General features: G+C 45.8%; 3 protein-coding genes across 3 annotated transcripts; 2 read left to right on the plus strand and 1 right to left on the minus strand.

The window, feature by feature from the left end:
- The first annotated feature begins 679 nt into the window (after positions 1 to 679).
- On the plus strand, positions 680 to 2,263 carry LOC135801845 (growth arrest and DNA damage-inducible protein GADD45 beta-like). The gene is made up of 2 exons (XM_065315370.1): positions 680 to 1,227; positions 1,448 to 2,263. Exons 1-2 carry the CDS (start codon positions 928 to 930, stop codon positions 1,667 to 1,669), a joined length of 522 nt encoding a protein of 173 aa, XP_065171442.1. The 5' UTR covers positions 680 to 927; the 3' UTR covers positions 1,670 to 2,263.
- A 331-nt stretch (positions 2,264 to 2,594) lies between these two features.
- LOC135801739 (elongin-C) lies at positions 2,595 to 3,614 on the plus strand. The gene is made up of 3 exons (XM_065315250.1): positions 2,595 to 2,746; positions 2,913 to 3,172; positions 3,231 to 3,614. Exons 2-3 carry the CDS (start codon positions 2,937 to 2,939, stop codon positions 3,370 to 3,372), a joined length of 378 nt encoding a protein of 125 aa, XP_065171322.1. The 5' UTR covers positions 2,595 to 2,746; positions 2,913 to 2,936; the 3' UTR covers positions 3,373 to 3,614.
- Positions 3,593 to 14,777, minus strand: LOC135801879 (uncharacterized). Its single transcript, XM_065315400.1, has 13 exons — positions 14,361 to 14,777; positions 13,465 to 13,965; positions 12,003 to 12,899; positions 11,464 to 11,941; positions 11,147 to 11,403; positions 10,844 to 11,086; positions 10,664 to 10,763; positions 7,247 to 8,755; positions 6,293 to 7,133; positions 6,043 to 6,254; positions 5,774 to 5,983; positions 4,998 to 5,714; positions 3,593 to 4,941 (listed from the first exon to the last, which is right to left on the minus strand). The coding sequence occupies exons 2-13, from the start codon at positions 13,948 to 13,950 to the stop codon at positions 4,730 to 4,732; spliced, it is 6,162 nt and encodes a 2,053-aa protein (XP_065171472.1). The 5' UTR covers positions 13,951 to 13,965; positions 14,361 to 14,777; the 3' UTR covers positions 3,593 to 4,729.
- Between the last annotated feature and the right edge of the window lie 666 nt (positions 14,778 to 15,443).

Below are 15,443 nucleotides of genomic sequence, written 5' to 3' on the forward strand. Positions count from 1 at the left end.
CTCAACACATTCAATATTTCTAGCTTCTCGGAAGGTTGGATTTAAATGATGTCGCGATTCACAGGATTTTATTTTTTCCATTAAGCAAAACATGTTTTTTTTAACATAACTGGTGGCCTAAATTGATAAATATACTCAATATTGTCCTAAATAAAGCGGCAAAAATTAAAAGGATGCCACCCGATGAGGATTCGGTAAAAATTAGTCGGCGAGCTTTGCTGTGACTTCCCCTTGTGATGCCGTTACAGAGGGTGGTCCACACCTAGTGAGATTAACCTTCTCGGAAAAAATTCCACGCAATAACGAGCATTAACGGTCGGAGTACACGCCGTAAGCTGAATCGATTCATGAATGAAACCTCCCATCCACTGCCACGCCGCGCCGGCAACATGAGAGAAAACATGAGATACACGCTCGCTCGCCTCCAGCATCATGTCGGAGCATGTGATATTCTATCTCGCGTACGCGGCGCCGGGCGTCCCTCGAATCCGGGCATGTCTCGACCTGCCACGACGCGTCGCAATCGCGCTTGGCGCTCGCTTTCGCGCCGGGGATTCCTCGAACACGTCAGACGCACGCACACACAACCGCTCAAACTTCGTCTGAATTGCCCGAGCGCGGAATTCACTCCAAACCCCCACCAGCGCCGCCGACCGAAACTACAAAAAGCGCGCGCGTCGTTGTCCTTGCATCATTTTGAACCGAGTAAGTTACGTGTACACATCGTACGGATACTAGTGTGCTCAACTCGCAAATTTAAAAACACCGGATTACACAATATTATTAAACAATTGTTATCATTGTGCAATTAATAACAAGTGATTACGCACGCAATCTAAGCGATCTAAACATTAGTTCCAAAAAGAAACAGCAGTTTCTTTAAAAATTACTACCCTCAACGAACATTCTAATAACAAATTGGAGAACATGTGCATGTCCAAGTTGTGCAACAGGGCTGGCAGCGATGGTGAAGACACCGTATGTGAGGATAGCCCGAAAATGAACCGCAACCGTCTGGGGAGAATCATCCGCACAGTCCTTGCTGAGGCACGCAAGGACAGCCGCCTTATCTGCGGCTTGTTGCCGGCAATCGCGTGTTTGGATAAAGCTGCTGACGAGACGATCATGTGTCTGCTAGCTGAAAGTAGACCAGGTGATTCCAGCGCACATCTGCAAACTGTCTTATTGCAAGCTTTTTGCTATGAAAACTACATTCCTGTCATTAAAGTAAGTTAATATTTTTATATGCTTAATATTCTAAACTCATCATGACTGGCAGTATTTAAAATCAACACATCAAGCACTTGATGCCTTGAATTTCACAATATTTCAACAGCATTCAAAACAACTTCAATATAAGTCCCGTTGTAAAAATTTCGCGCGTTGAATTTACATATGGAAACAATGCTAATTACTTAACTAACCAGGTTATTCTCTATTTTTGCAGGTAGACAGCAGTGAAAAACTCGCAGAACTTTGCGGAACAACATCGGATGGCGGCGGCGGTGTTGGTTGCCAATGCGCCATTATTACCAGAGACCTCACCATTCCATGGAACGAGGACGATAATTACAGCCCACCGATGAATGACGTGGAGCAATCGCTCGCGGATTTCTACGAGGCCACCCTCGAGGAATACCCCTCGCCGGTGGTCAAGTTGCCGAGATGAACGTCCTGCGGGACATCCGTAATGGACTCTTGTACGTGTATGAACACGCATATTGTTTGAGAATTGAAAATTAATCCTTGTAAGTCGTATATAAGACGTACGTGGCTAGTAATGCGAGCCATACGGCTGTTCGTGACAGTCATTGGGATTAAGTAACGTGTCGATACTCGATAACACGATATTGTTAAAGTCGGTATGTTATCGTAATGGATTCCCAGGGTTGGGGACACACAGAGCCCCATGAACCATTGAGGAGGAATCCATTTTCAGTTAAATCGCAAGCTAACCTTTTTAAATGTTTGCATAATGTCAAGAAACATTCAATTTTGCTATCATTGATGATGATGAATATAATGTAGAGCATTGATTTGCTTATAACTTTGATAACTTTGAAGCATTTTAAGAAATTTCATTCAGCTTCGCTGCTGTTGTTTGAATAAAGTAATATGTAATGTATTGTAACACGCAAAGTGCAGCCAACATTGGAATTGTTAATATTGTTTATATAAGATAATTATTTCGATTAGGAGATCAAATTGATTTTGATATAAATGCATTATATCAGAAAGAAATAAATACAAAAATGAAGATGAACTTATTGTATTATTTCCTATCCCAAATAAGCTCCCGTTACTTGTACTTGTTTCGGTAGTCACAACTCATCTTTCGCTTTCTTTTGATTTAATCTGTTAGCACTTTCGATCTTAATATTAAGCATATTTACGTCAAACAAATTTTGTTCGAATGATTTATAACCAACCAAAGTAAATAACACATTAGTTACTATCAATAATAACTAATTTATAGCCATGCTTAAGTATCTATTAATTAATAAGTGAAATAAACCATTTATGAACCCACAATTTCATTAAAACTAAGTGAAATTATTAAGCTCCTCAATAGCAACCAGTGTCGCCATCTGCCTGATTTAACCAATAATCTGTATGTTTCGTACGTGTTTCGTGCCGTAGTCTGAGCGGTCGAGGGGAGTGTAACAACAATCGCAGATTACCGCAAAAAACTGCACATTTACCATCCCCACGATAATCAACACTGCGTATTCGCATCAATCACAAGGTAAACTATCACCCAATAACAATTTTTTGTAGATACTCCCCTTAAACTTGATTTTACACTTATTTCTTTGAAACGCAAAGGTTATGTTTCGTCTGGGAATGACTGTTAACTTTTTTTATGAAAACATGCAGTTGAGAAATAATTATATTATTCTTACCTTGTGCAGAAACACCCGTATTGATTCCATAAGATGAGCAGTATGACCGAAATCGACGAGAATGTTATTTCCATCAAGTCTGAGAACCGCGTCTATGGTGGCTGTGAGGGTCCTGATGCAATGTATGTAAAGCTGATCTCTTCAGATGGGCACGAATTCATCGTCAAACGCGAGCACGCGCTTACTTCCGGCACGATCAAGGCTATGTTGAGTGGACCTGGACAATTCGCCGAGAATGAAGCAAACGAAGTCAACTTTAGAGAAATTCCGTAAGAAACGCATTTGTTTGAATGACAACAACAAACTAATATCAATTGTATTTACCAGGTCACATGTGTTGCAAAAGGTGTGCATGTACTTCACGTACAAGGTGCGCTACACTAACAGCTCGACGGAGATCCCGGAATTCCCAATTGCCCCAGAAATCGCTCTGGAACTGCTGATGGCTGCTAACTTCTTGGATTGCTAGGTTAAGCGACGCAACGCACACCGCACGATAACCGATAACTCGGAGATCGACCTTGGCGGGGTTTTATTTTATTATCGCATATTGCAAACGTAAAGTCACGAAATAACCTTGTAGGATCAAAGACTCACCTTACGTTCGTCTTAAAAGTGATATCGAAAGAAAAATATGAACGGAATGTGCGACGGGTGGATAACTTGAACAAACGTCTGCGGCAAATAAATAGGTCCGATCTGTACATTTAATTAAGTCGTTTGTGTTTCTCTTCGTTTCAGTTTCATTTGTTTTTTTTTTTACATTCATTCAATTGCCTTTCTGTTTCCGTTGATTTCTTTCATATAGTCAAATCTTACTTACAAATAAACTTGAATTATTTGATTCGCACTCTTTTTCCCTAGGCGTTTCCTCAAAAATGCTGTTCGCTCACTTAACGCTAATACAATATAATATATATATATCATAGAAACACATCATTTACATCGTTATTAAATTAAGGTAATCGCATATTCTACACGGTTGTATGTCTCTTAAGTTAATCTTCAAATGTTCATTTTGTGTTGTGTGTATTATTTTGTTTTTCATCAAAGTTTTATCACAGAATCAGTGAACACCGTTCGCTCCTATCTCGTCCTGTCGCGTCGCGCGTACCTTCCGCTCCCCTAGCAACTATTATAGTAAATTAATTCTAATCACCCGTAAAAAACGAAAATTATTTTTCCATTTCGATTAGTTTCCTCAGTTAGTTGTACAAATTATTACACAATATACAATCTCATCGTCTGTCCTCCTTCAATCAATTGAAGAAAATAAGATAGAAATTAGTTAACGTCGCGTAAAAAATAAACTCCGCCGACCCATCCTCGTGATTTGATTATAAATTAATAGAGGGTAAGCACAGTGTTTTCTTGTTTTAAGTATGAAATATTAGAAAGTGTATAAAATTATTTTAAAGAAATGAAAATCTCATGCTTCACAGTAGTATGTACACAGTTTCGCGAACAAAATAATTGTCATCTTCATTGTACCAACAATAACAATTGGTAGATATATAGATTCCGTCCTTGCCTTCGCCTTCCGCCGTCAAATAAAAATAAGATATGAATGTCTTCGGAATATTATAAAATCTAATACTTTCGCTGCGCGACGAATTAGTTATTTAAAACGTGTGTGTGGCATGTTGTAAACTTGTATAACGTGTCGACCTCTTGCGCTGCTAATCAACCTATGTACGGAATTGCACAGTGGAGATTAAAATGCTTTTTAAAATCGTAAAAACGTGTTGAACGACATCGCCGAATAAGTCTCGATGGTTGTATAGATGTAGATCTAGTCAAATTTCTATTCGCGCCTTCGTCGTGTGTTATCTGTCGGACGGCTTGAAGTCCGCGAGGATTTTCGTCAAGCGGTCCAGGGCCTTCTCGATGTTGTGACGCTTAAGGTTGCCTGTGGTAGAAATCTTCCGTAGTTCCGTCTGGCGGGCTTCGTAGCGTTTTACCTCTGCTTGTTGCTGCTCGACAATCTGTCGTTGATGTTCGCATTTCTTCTGCAGTGATAGTATTTCGTGGTTTCTATCTGTAATAAACAGTTAATAAACAACAGTCTCCTGATTAGTATTGGTGTTTGCGTACCTGACGCGAATTTCTGATAGACTGTCATCATTTCATTGAGCCCTGGCCATGTCGCCCAATCTCGATTACACTGCGTATTTGCCTTCTTGAGAGCTTTTCGTGGCAGGTTTCCTTTCGTGCTTGGTGCGACACCGCAATCGCAATCAATTATTGTCATTCCCGCAGTGCCTGATACCATCTCCTTCACCATGCTAGTAATACACGCCTGCACGCTGCACGAGCTGCTCGTAGACTGATTGGGCTGCTGTTCCGGCTGATCGAAGGCCTGTCGAGCTGAAGCCATCTGCGCCTCGGGATTCATCTCTGGCGGAACGATACCGTGCATCAGAGTGCCGTTGAAATGCACCTCGTTGTAAGGCGGCTGCTTGAGCACCACGCCGTTCATCATCTCGTAATTCTCACCAAGCAATTTGCCTTGATTTATGTGGTGTTTAGAAAAGAGTGTCGCATGCGGGATTGTACGCAGAACGTTCGTTACATTCGTGCTTGAACAATCAGTGAAGAAGTTTGGAAGGCCAGCACGGAAGTTGTTCGTGACCGTGGTGAGTTCGGTTTGCATTGCATTGTCTCGAAATTTTGGTATCGACAAGATCACGTCGTCTTTTTCTTTCATTGAGAGTACTTTTTCACCGAAGCGTTGATAGAAGTTGTTCAGGGAAGTTAGTGCGTTGCGTTTTAATCTTTGCTGCACTACTTTTAGCCAATTCTTTTCAAGCTCTACCAATTTAATATAAATTATTAAATATCTTATAAAATGTGCGAAAAATCAATCTTACCAAGCCGTTGTCTGGTGTTAACGGTACGAAGCCCAATCCCATGGAAAAATCCAGCCTTTCGTGGAAAGTCCGCTGATCGATTCAGCAACGAAGGTGATTCAAAAGGCACTGGCAATTCTAATCTATCAGTTCTGCTCGCCACTACTTCGTGTTTAAACTGGAGTACAGGCGGTGCCCATTTTCTACGTTCCAGTTTTTTCAGTTCAATTTCTACACCAACAAAAATCCAGCTTAATTCTATAACAAGTTAAAATCATTGCACAACTTACCACTTCTATGATGATGTGTAGTCAGTCCGAAAATATTCAAAAATCCTGTCTTATCCTCCGAAATACTTAATTTTGAAGGCGGTCCCGTGCGTATCCAGAGATCGAGATCCAAATCAGACTCGACATCAGTGGAGAACTCCTCACTCGAACTGGATTCTGAAGAATATCCGTGTATCTTTAAGCCGTACTCAATAGTCACCCGACTTTTGGCTCTTCTCTAATTTCCAGCGCAACATCGTTCCGCTTAGACTTGAGCGCGCGCAATTCCCGACGCAAGCGACGGCGTTTCGCCGCCAAATCTAATTTGCTTCTCGTGCGTCGGATAGCCAACAAATCTCGTGCATTTGATGCGTTGGCTTGCATATTAAACTGCGGCACGATCAACACGTACCCGTTGGCCACTGGAGATACCTTTGATGTTGATAACATGTTTATCGTCGTAATTTGCGCTCCGGTCGACTCGATATTGTTACAATTGTACATAGATTGGTGCGGCGTAGAAGTGTGTTCCTCTTGCGAATTGGCACATGATTTGAGACTATCATCCGATTTGCTATCACTATTGTCGTGAGTCGTCGATTTGTTGTTGTTGACGTAGTGGTGATTGTTATTATTCTGCACGTTATTGCCGACCGCCTGCGCCTCCCCCGGCCCCGCGGTTTGCTTGCAAACATCAGTCTGACTAGTAGGTTGTCGAGGTGCGTCGTTATCACTACTTAAACTATGCGTAATGTGGATAGGAACATCGGTATTTGGTACATGAGCGGCGGCCGGCCGTCGCCGCTGCTGCTGGCCTGATTCTGGCGCCTTGTCGGGAGTATCGGGCACGGGGTAGTTGGGCGACGGTGCCGGCAGCTGTGGGCTGTGCGTGTTGCCCAGATGACCGCAATCACCCGGATCTCGATTGGTGTGGAGCGGGGTCGTCGCATATTTGCAAGATTGTTGTTCGAATGCCGTGCAGTCGGGGAGGGTCGCGGGTTTCTCATTGTTGGAGGTGACGATCAGCGATTCGATACTATACAGTTTGCTCCGCTCCGATAGTTGTGGAAGTGGTGGCGTCGGTTTGACCAATGGTTCAATCAACTTACTTCCTATAACAAATATTTGATTAAATAAATTGACAAGTAGAAGAATTTAATATCCCAAAATGCAATACACATACCGATATTTGAAGCAACACGAGCTTCATGGATCTGTCAGGCATTTTCCCCATTATCACCGCGATTCGAATCCGCCGTGGTTGCCGTAGCGCCCACATTGGTCGTCAGCGCAATCGGTGAGGTACTCAAAATGCCGCCACCGTTAACCCCAGCCTCTTCCAAGTTTCCCATCAGTTTACCTGTGACTGATGCAACTGCAGGAACAGGCGCCGGTAGTATCACCCCTGTTGGAGTGGGGGTTCTTGTGTGCACAGTAGGAATCGTCAGAGTGTTGTTATTGCTCACCACCGTCGTCGCAGTCTCATGACTTATCGGAGTAGGACCCGGACTCGGTGTGTGATTAGGTTTCGGAGAAGCTTTAGGCGACGCGCGAGGAGAAGGTTTCGGCGATGTACGACTTGCAATCGTCATTGGCACCTGCCGCGGCAGTTCCAAGTTGTTGATCATAGGCCCGGATGGTTGCAAGATGGGACTATGTCGAGGTTGAGTCAAATTCAGAGAGTACGCGCTTGCATGCGGTGAATGCCGCTGAAGGGAAGGGCTAGAGCGTGGTATCGTTGGGTAACTAGCTGGCGGTGCAGCTGTGAGGAGCGGTCGCGCAGGTGGTAGGTACGGGTTGGGGTAGAGGTCCTTCGGCGGTGGTAACATGGGCCCCAGCATTGGTAACATCAGCGGAGATGGCGCCGCGTGTGGATGCGCCGGAGAAATTCGCGCGAGAGCAGCGACTTTGTCGCGTTCCCGATCGCGCTCTCGTTCCCTTTCACGTTCTCTCTCGCGTTCCCTCTCACGCTCCCGAAGAGCACGATCCTTCTCGCGTAACTCCCGCTCTCTTTGGTGTTGTTGTTGTTCGAGGAGATCGCGTTCAGCTTGTTCTTCTTTACGTGAGGCGGCCAAACGATGACGATGTTCCTCTTCCAGCTTCATTCTCTCGTGCATGAACAGTGGCATCGCACCGCCTACACTTGGAAGCACGTAGGGTAGATAGGGATGTCCCATAGGCGGCCACGGAGGTCTGAGGACACCCATTCGTTCAAAGTACAATTGATCCTCCATCAGCATGTGCGGATATCCGTAGGGATACCCGGGAACAGCTTCCATTGGCGGTACAGGCGCTACAGGCAAAGTTGGTATTCGTTCCTCAGGCCGATAAGGCTGGAACCCGCTGCGAAGGTCTGGATATCTATCAGCAGGATGCCCAGCCATCAGTGCCGCCGATGTGCCTAAGGTAGGTAAGCGTGAAGCGAGTTGAGGATCCGAACGCGTCGTGGGTGTTCCCGTTGTATCCGCGCGATTTCCAGGAACGTTCGACGGCGGCGCCGCATACAAATCTTTCGCTTTCTCGCTTGTCTCGACACTACTGCCAGGCAGAGATTGTTGCGCAAGATTCCTCAGAGCCGCCGCGAAGGAATGCGACGTTGCGTTGGCAGCGCTCGCCGGCGATGGGGCTGATCCTTGACCGGGAATAGCATGACCACTCGACGATCGCGCCTTCGCGCTGCTGCCATTGGTCGTGCTTGGTGCGGTCTTCAGTGGCGCGGAATTTGTTGATAGACCTGAGCGCAAAACAAAGTGATTGTAATGATCGTCGGTGATAAATCGGCGAAAGGTCAGGTCAGAGGCGGCGAGTGGGTCAAAGCGGCAGAGGGCGAGGGTGATGGGTGACGACTGGGGGGCAAGGTCGTAGGTCGCGCGGCAACGCGATGCCCAACATTACACATCAAACGTAAACACGTTGCAACAAAACTTTGCAAAAAAAGAAAGAAGAAAAACCCTTATCGCAATTGACCCAAGACCCGCAACAACTCCACTCAACAAACGCTCGAAATTGTATTCTACATTGATAAATAAATTACTATGTATACAATTTATAAACGGTTTTAAAAATTAAACATCAGAATTGTCAACGTGACAAATCTTCGGTCTACGGCGGTGAGAAGCAGGTCAAAGAGCAAAGCGCAGCAAACCCTGGTCACGACACCCGCCGACCCGCCGGCGACCATCTGTTTCCAGTCTCCCAACTTCGACACTCGTTTACCTTCGCCGGTGTCGGTTGCGCTCAATGGATTGCATCGGAAGCTGCGAACGTTTTATTTCTATTCATTGCAATGTGATACGCAGGTTCTCTCGCTTCCCGACTTTTGCGTGCGGGGTGGGGATAGAGGAGATGCGCTTCTTCCGCGCGCGGTTGGTAGCTATGTTAACGCACCCCTTGCATGCACAGGCCCAGCGGTTACTAGGACTACGTGACCGTGCAGTGCGGGGCGGTTAACTTGTTAGCATTTACAAATCTATTTTCGCACGTAAAAGAAACTCAATATTTTTACAATTTCGCATTTGCATCACCATATATAAAAAAAAAACTTAACCACGCAATATGTCCACAGAAAAAAGGGGAGTTTTTTTTATGTTATGTCAAGGGGAGCTGCACGTCACGCTTCACCCTCATCCACCAAAATATCTTATAACATGTCATACACACGCGCCCGGTGATCGGTTTTCTCAGAACGTCAGAAAACCAATTCAAGAGTCAAGTAATAAATTAAACCCAGACATAAGCTTACCGCTAATGTTGCCAGCAGTTACCGCCCCCGCAGCAGCGGGATTGTAATGATACGGATGTGGCGGTTGATAATTTGGCAGCGAGTGCGGGTACTTGAAATCCATAATTTCCTAATCGCTTCGCGCTCACTTACGCACGCTCACTCACACACGCCGCAATCTGTCGGGGGTGGGCGATAATTAAGCACCCGTCTGCCTAATCGCGGGTCGGCGCGTCAATGTCGCTCAAGCGCGTTGAGATCGGCTCTCGCCATCAGCGCGTGTCGCGATACACTTTTCGACGCGGCTGCAAACCAACGGCACGGCGACGTCGAGAAAAATCAATCGCTAATTGAAAGCGATGACACCGGAGATACGCGACGGCGTAATTAATCGCACCATGCCGAAACCAATCACCGCACTATACCAGAACACACATTCACAAAAAAACCGAAAGAACGAATTTGTTTCCGCACTAAATACCAACAAATTTATTATTTTGGTGTGTATTTCGTAATTTTGAGCGAAATTGCCACACTTGAAATGCGTCGCGGATGTCAAATGCGTATGGTCGAGTGTCCCATTGATTGCACGACGTTTGATTTGAGCAAAAGTCGCGTCGACGTTTTCCGGCTTTGGGCGTGAGGTGACGACTGCGTGCGAAAACACGTCCGGTTTGCGGGGGACGCGAGCGAACCGCAAAAAGGCGTTTATTGACAAGCTCGCTGCGCTGCTGCTCGTGTCGGCGCGGCGCGTCTGGCCGTAAGTGATTTCGAGTGCGTGCGCGAGCGCTACCCCACCGCGGGGGCGGCTCACCCTAGTCTCGAGTGCAGCGCGAGTAAATCGAGATGTTCAAGCGACCCCTATCGCCAGCGGCAGTAAGTTTACGGTGAAATATGAGCAATTCTGCGAAAAGTACTCACCGACTTCCGGTTTGGGAATCGCGGCAGTGTTGGGCTTTCGCTCCGACGCTTTCGGCGAGCAGTTCTTGCGCGCTGGACGGGTTACAAACGTTTGAGGAACCTACGTATACAATAACAAAAGAAAAATAGGTAAATAAAAAACGACGCCATAAATAATAAATATGAACAACATCAACTTACAACTTTATCGCTGCGTTGCCCGCTAGGCAGTCGAGCAATCGTCGCTTCGGGACTGTCTTCGGGCGGAGGCGGTTGCGTTATCCAGTTGTACTGCCGCTTATCCAACGGAAGACCCCATCGTTCGTATTCTAAACTTTGCGTTCGCAGTGTTTCGTAGCAGTCGAGGCAAACTACCGCAAAATCGCCGTTTTCCAACAATAACGAATATTCCGTTTGTCGATGGAATTTTAAAAATGGAAAATCCTATTTGAATACCCACACACAATTAATACCTTGCCAAACGTGTAATTGCAATTTAATTACCTTTATTTGTAAAGCTCTCACTCGTTTACGATACGTCGTCACGCCGCACACGTAACAGCAGTAATTGTGCGTGTTGTACTCGCGTCGATCGGCGGGTGGCGTTGCCGCCGTGCTCGACGACTCGAACCGTCTGTACTGACTCACCAAACTATGGTAACAAAAAGTGCACACAAGTGCCGAACCGTCATCACGAAGCTGTTCCGCATTCGCCGGCGATTTGTGTTTAAGGAGAGCAGGAAAGTACGGTGCATTTCGACCTGAAATTCATAAAATAATCATAATATTCGTCATTCTAGATATGAAATCTTAAATTTTACCTTGCGGTCGACTGTAGACAACCCTCGCAAGTGTAAATTCGGAATGGTAACCACACAGGAAGCAATAAATGCTGCTACCGGTGGCAGAGGCGGCCACGCGATCGCTATGAACACTAGGCGGCGATGTAATACACCTGTCGCCGTTGATGCTGTGCGAATCCGGAATGGGCGTCGGTACTTCATACCGGCGTTGCTCCAAGGGCACTCGTTCACTTTCTAAAGTATCCCACTGCATCGCCAAGTAATTGACGCACTTCGCACAGCTCAGCACACGCCCATGCGAATCCATACAGCTGTTTTCCGAGGTGCGTGCTACCGTACGAAGGATAGGAAAGTGCATCGCATGGGAATTCATGCCCTCAGAACTAGTACTCAACCACTCCATCTGCGTATGCGGGAAAAGCCCTGCACAGATATAACAACGGTAGTTATCGCCAGAGCTTTGTCCATTGATTTCAGGCGCAGGTGAAGATGTTCTCTGCAAAAATATTTAATTAGTACATATAATGAATAGAGAAAGTGTTAAAACGTATCCATACCTTTGCTAATTGCCGCAATTCATTCGCAGCTTGTTTTTTCTTCGAGGTGACGATGGTAGTTTTGTTGACGTCGTAGGGTTTATACCGAACGTCACTTCCTGCGCTATTCGCCGGCGATTTTACCGTACTCGGTCGGCTGGAGTTGTTATTATAATATTGCACGTCCGTAATGGACACGTGGTTGTTTCCAGCCGTGGAATTCGGATCGCCAAACACCTGATGTTTCTGTGGTATACTCTTGTAGCAAATGGAGCACACCTGCACCATACCCTGAGGACTGATTGGGCTCGTGCCAGGCGGCGGTTTTAACGTCTGAATATAGGGAAAGTACGGCTCCTTCTCGGGATTGGCACAGCAGTAAAGCAGGCGGATGCTGCTGCTAGGATATTCCAGCGCGCAAGTATAACAAATGAAGGTGGTGGTGTCGATGGCCGCAGCTTGCCGCTTACGAAGCGTATAATTTCGCTCATAATGTGGTACAGCCTGTGCCTGGAACGTGTGCCACTGCTTGACAAGATGCTGCTGGCAGTCAACACACGCCTGAACCTTGCCACTACTGTCCATCGGGCGCGAGCGCGACGGACGTGGGTGCAACATCAGGCTAGGGAAGAACGGTGTGACGGGTGTTTCCTGCAGCGGGCGCGCCGCGATATAACTAAGACTGCCGCGCTTGAACTCGTCGCCACATACGTAACACACCTCTGTGACGGAGTTCTTGTCCGGCATGCTCAGGTCGAGGATGTCGGTACCCGTCGACGAGTTGGAGTTCTGACTGTGGAAGAGGTGCACCGGCGTGGAACGCTGCTGCTGCAGGATGGGCGAACTGCGACTGCTCGAATTGCGCAGATCTAAGGCCTCTGAGGGTGGATCTTTGTCTTCTCTCTCCGTTGTTGATACCTGCAATTTAGCACGTACCCCAAATGAAACTACTACACCACAACGGCAAGTCGCGCGTGTTGTACGACGAATTGATTGCTCAGCGCCGCGACGATAACGCGCGAACCGAAAAACATAAATAAGAATGTTGCTGACCCTTCGCAATCTGTGGACGATTTCACGCGTGCGGAGCCGCATTAAATTATTGATGGCAATGTGTCGGCCGCGCGCGTAATGTAAACAACTGATAGCGGAGAAAAATGTGTGCAGCGCGGCACACATACTAAAAGTGTGCTAAAATCGGCTACGCCACTTCGGTGGCGAGACAAAATGACAATACGTACGGAGAGGTCCCCAAAGGTCACTACGCTTTAACAGTAACATTTTAACAAGTTTACAACATCAAACTTCAAACCGTTCCTAACCGGCTCGGAGATGTGCAAAATCTAAATATTTACACAATAATTAGATACACGGGTTTACCGCATATTAAGTGCTTAAATTATACGAAAAAACCAATCCACAGGTAGCTGGATTGAAAAAAAAAATCACTATGAACTAAACCATGAAATAAAATTCAACTCACTAGTGAAGGACGCGGGGATGCTTTATACCGCTGCGCAGCGACTTCGCTTTCCCTTCTGCTGGGCGGTCGACTGCTAACGGCGTTATCACTATTCAGGCCGAGCATCTGCGCGGCGTACTCGCCCTGCATGCCCATGTCCGCTCCAGTGTACGGCCCATTATCGACACGTTTCAGCCAGTAGAGCCGCTCATGATGTGGGCGTGCGGCGCGTTCGTACGCATCCCACTGCTGCAGAAGGAGACTGTAGCAGAGCTGGCACGCCGGCACCGCACCATCGGCGCTCTTCGGTGGCACGCAGCCAGCGGGTAATTCGTGCGACTCCAGAAACGGAAAATGAGGCTCGCGCGCTTTCCCACCCGGCGGTTTCGCATGCACCCAGTAGGCGTGCTGTAAACCACGCGCACCGCACACGAAACACACGCCGACGCCGCCACCGTCCACGACGAGGCCAGCAGGGGACACATCCTTCAGTTTGTCCTGCTGCATCGTCCGTAATGCACTCTAAAAATGAAATTTACCATTAATGTGGGTCACACAAGTTTTGTAATGCTATATGTTTGTTTTGCAAAGTGTAAGGCAACTTGATAGTTGTACCAGCAACAACAATGTTGGTGATATAACAAAAATGCAAGTTATGTACTAAAACAATGCTAATAATACTGTACCAATGAAAAGGATCTGCTAAGCATATGTCACACTTTAGTTATAAACAATTTTTTGGTTGGTTCTGAATAAACACTTGAATGAAACTCAATCACCCAACAGATACCAATTTCATCTGTTAGTTCTCATCACATCACTAGAGTAATAATTTTCCCAGCGAATTCAGGGCTATTGCTAGAGCACACTTGTGACACTGCGATAACGATGATTTAGCAACGGTGTGCACAACTTACTCGTCAATTTCGGCGACGATGTGCGGCTATCTCCTCGATCGTCGCGACGCTCGTCCGACGCATCTAGGCGCTTCTCGCGGCGTGCGTTTCACGCGCCGCTACATGGCACAACACTCGGACGCCGGTCGACGCTTCGGTCGCAGCATTCTCGCACAGTTTCGTCACAATTGTGGTCGGGTTATGCGCTGGATTCGGTACGTAGGTGGCCCCCACGGAAGAAGCGCCAGGTGTGCGCCGCCGCCAAACTTATGTGGATTTCGGGTACGGCACGGGCTCCGCTGGCCGCCGGGCGCAACGTGTCGTGGATGGCGGTGTACGTGTGCGTGTGGAAAAATGTAATTTTTTTTCAGGGAAATTTTACCATTTTTCATACTACTTTCGACTGAGTGCGGCCATCTTGCGCGAGCTCCCAACAATGCACACACTGCGCACCCGCACCAACCAAACGAGAAAGTCACCAGCTTACAGTCAGCGCGTTTACATATATTGTAATAAACGTAAAATTTTGATTATTTTTAGGAGTAATAGTAAAACTACACCATTAAAATAATAAAATATTGTTTTATACATGATTACAAGTATTGTGGTTTAGGTATCTTTAGTTAATATTTATAATATTTCTTTAAATAGTGACATCTGGTTACTTTTTTAGATTGGTGAACCTGCAAATACCCGCCAAGGACACTCTTCAAGCTGCTAACATTTTAAACAAATTGTGTAAACTAACAGTGTAAATAAAGAACTAGGATATTAACAATGCGGGCAAAATAATGATAATAATATATTAACCATAGTTGTATTATTTCTTGGAATATTTATTTTGGTAAATTTCTGCATTCAAATAATTAAATAGGCCACCCAATGTACACACAGTTTTCCTAGTTTGTAATCTAACTAGATTCACAGTAAATTATTAATAATTGCCATTTAATTACGTAATATGCATTTATATCATGTATATCAGGTATCTATCATGTTTATTTCTCACTTTCGCTTTGGAATAATTATAACAGCTCACATGGGTAGCTTTTTTATGAGACACCATCTTGAAAATCGTTAAACAAACGAACGTCGAAAATCTCT

This window comes from Atheta coriaria, unplaced genomic scaffold (assembly GCF_025399875.1).
Source record: "Atheta coriaria isolate IRGN ID8LTWV9N9 unplaced genomic scaffold, Caltech_Dcor_3.1 hic_scaffold_13_pilon, whole genome shotgun sequence".
Taxonomy (NCBI): Eukaryota; Metazoa; Arthropoda; class Insecta; order Coleoptera; family Staphylinidae; genus Dalotia; species Dalotia coriaria.

What these genes read in the sequence shown, in the direction of transcription:
- LOC135801879 (XM_065315400.1), bottom strand. Translation starts at nt 13,950, where the DNA reads ATGCAGCAGGACAAACTGAAGGATGTGTCCCCTGCTGGCCTCGTCGTG. An exon ending in TGAGAGCTTTACAAATAAAG is followed by an intron (nt 11,087 to 11,146) that starts GTAATTAAATTG and finishes GTATTCAAATAG; the next exon opens with GATTTTCCATTTTTAAAATT. An exon ending in GGCAACGCAGCGATAAAGTT is followed by an intron (nt 10,764 to 10,843) that starts GTAAGTTGATGT and finishes TTGTATACGTAG; the next exon opens with GTTCCTCAAACGTTTGTAAC.
- LOC135801845 (XM_065315370.1), top strand. Translation starts at nt 928, where the DNA reads ATGTGCATGTCCAAGTTGTGCAACAGGGCTGGCAGCGATGGTGAAGAC. An exon ending in ACTACATTCCTGTCATTAAA is followed by an intron (nt 1,228 to 1,447) that starts GTAAGTTAATAT and finishes CTATTTTTGCAG; the next exon opens with GTAGACAGCAGTGAAAAACT.
- LOC135801739 (XM_065315250.1), top strand. Translation starts at nt 2,937, where the DNA reads ATGAGCAGTATGACCGAAATCGACGAGAATGTTATTTCCATCAAGTCT. An exon ending in GTCAACTTTAGAGAAATTCC is followed by an intron (nt 3,173 to 3,230) that starts GTAAGAAACGCA and finishes TGTATTTACCAG; the next exon opens with GTCACATGTGTTGCAAAAGG.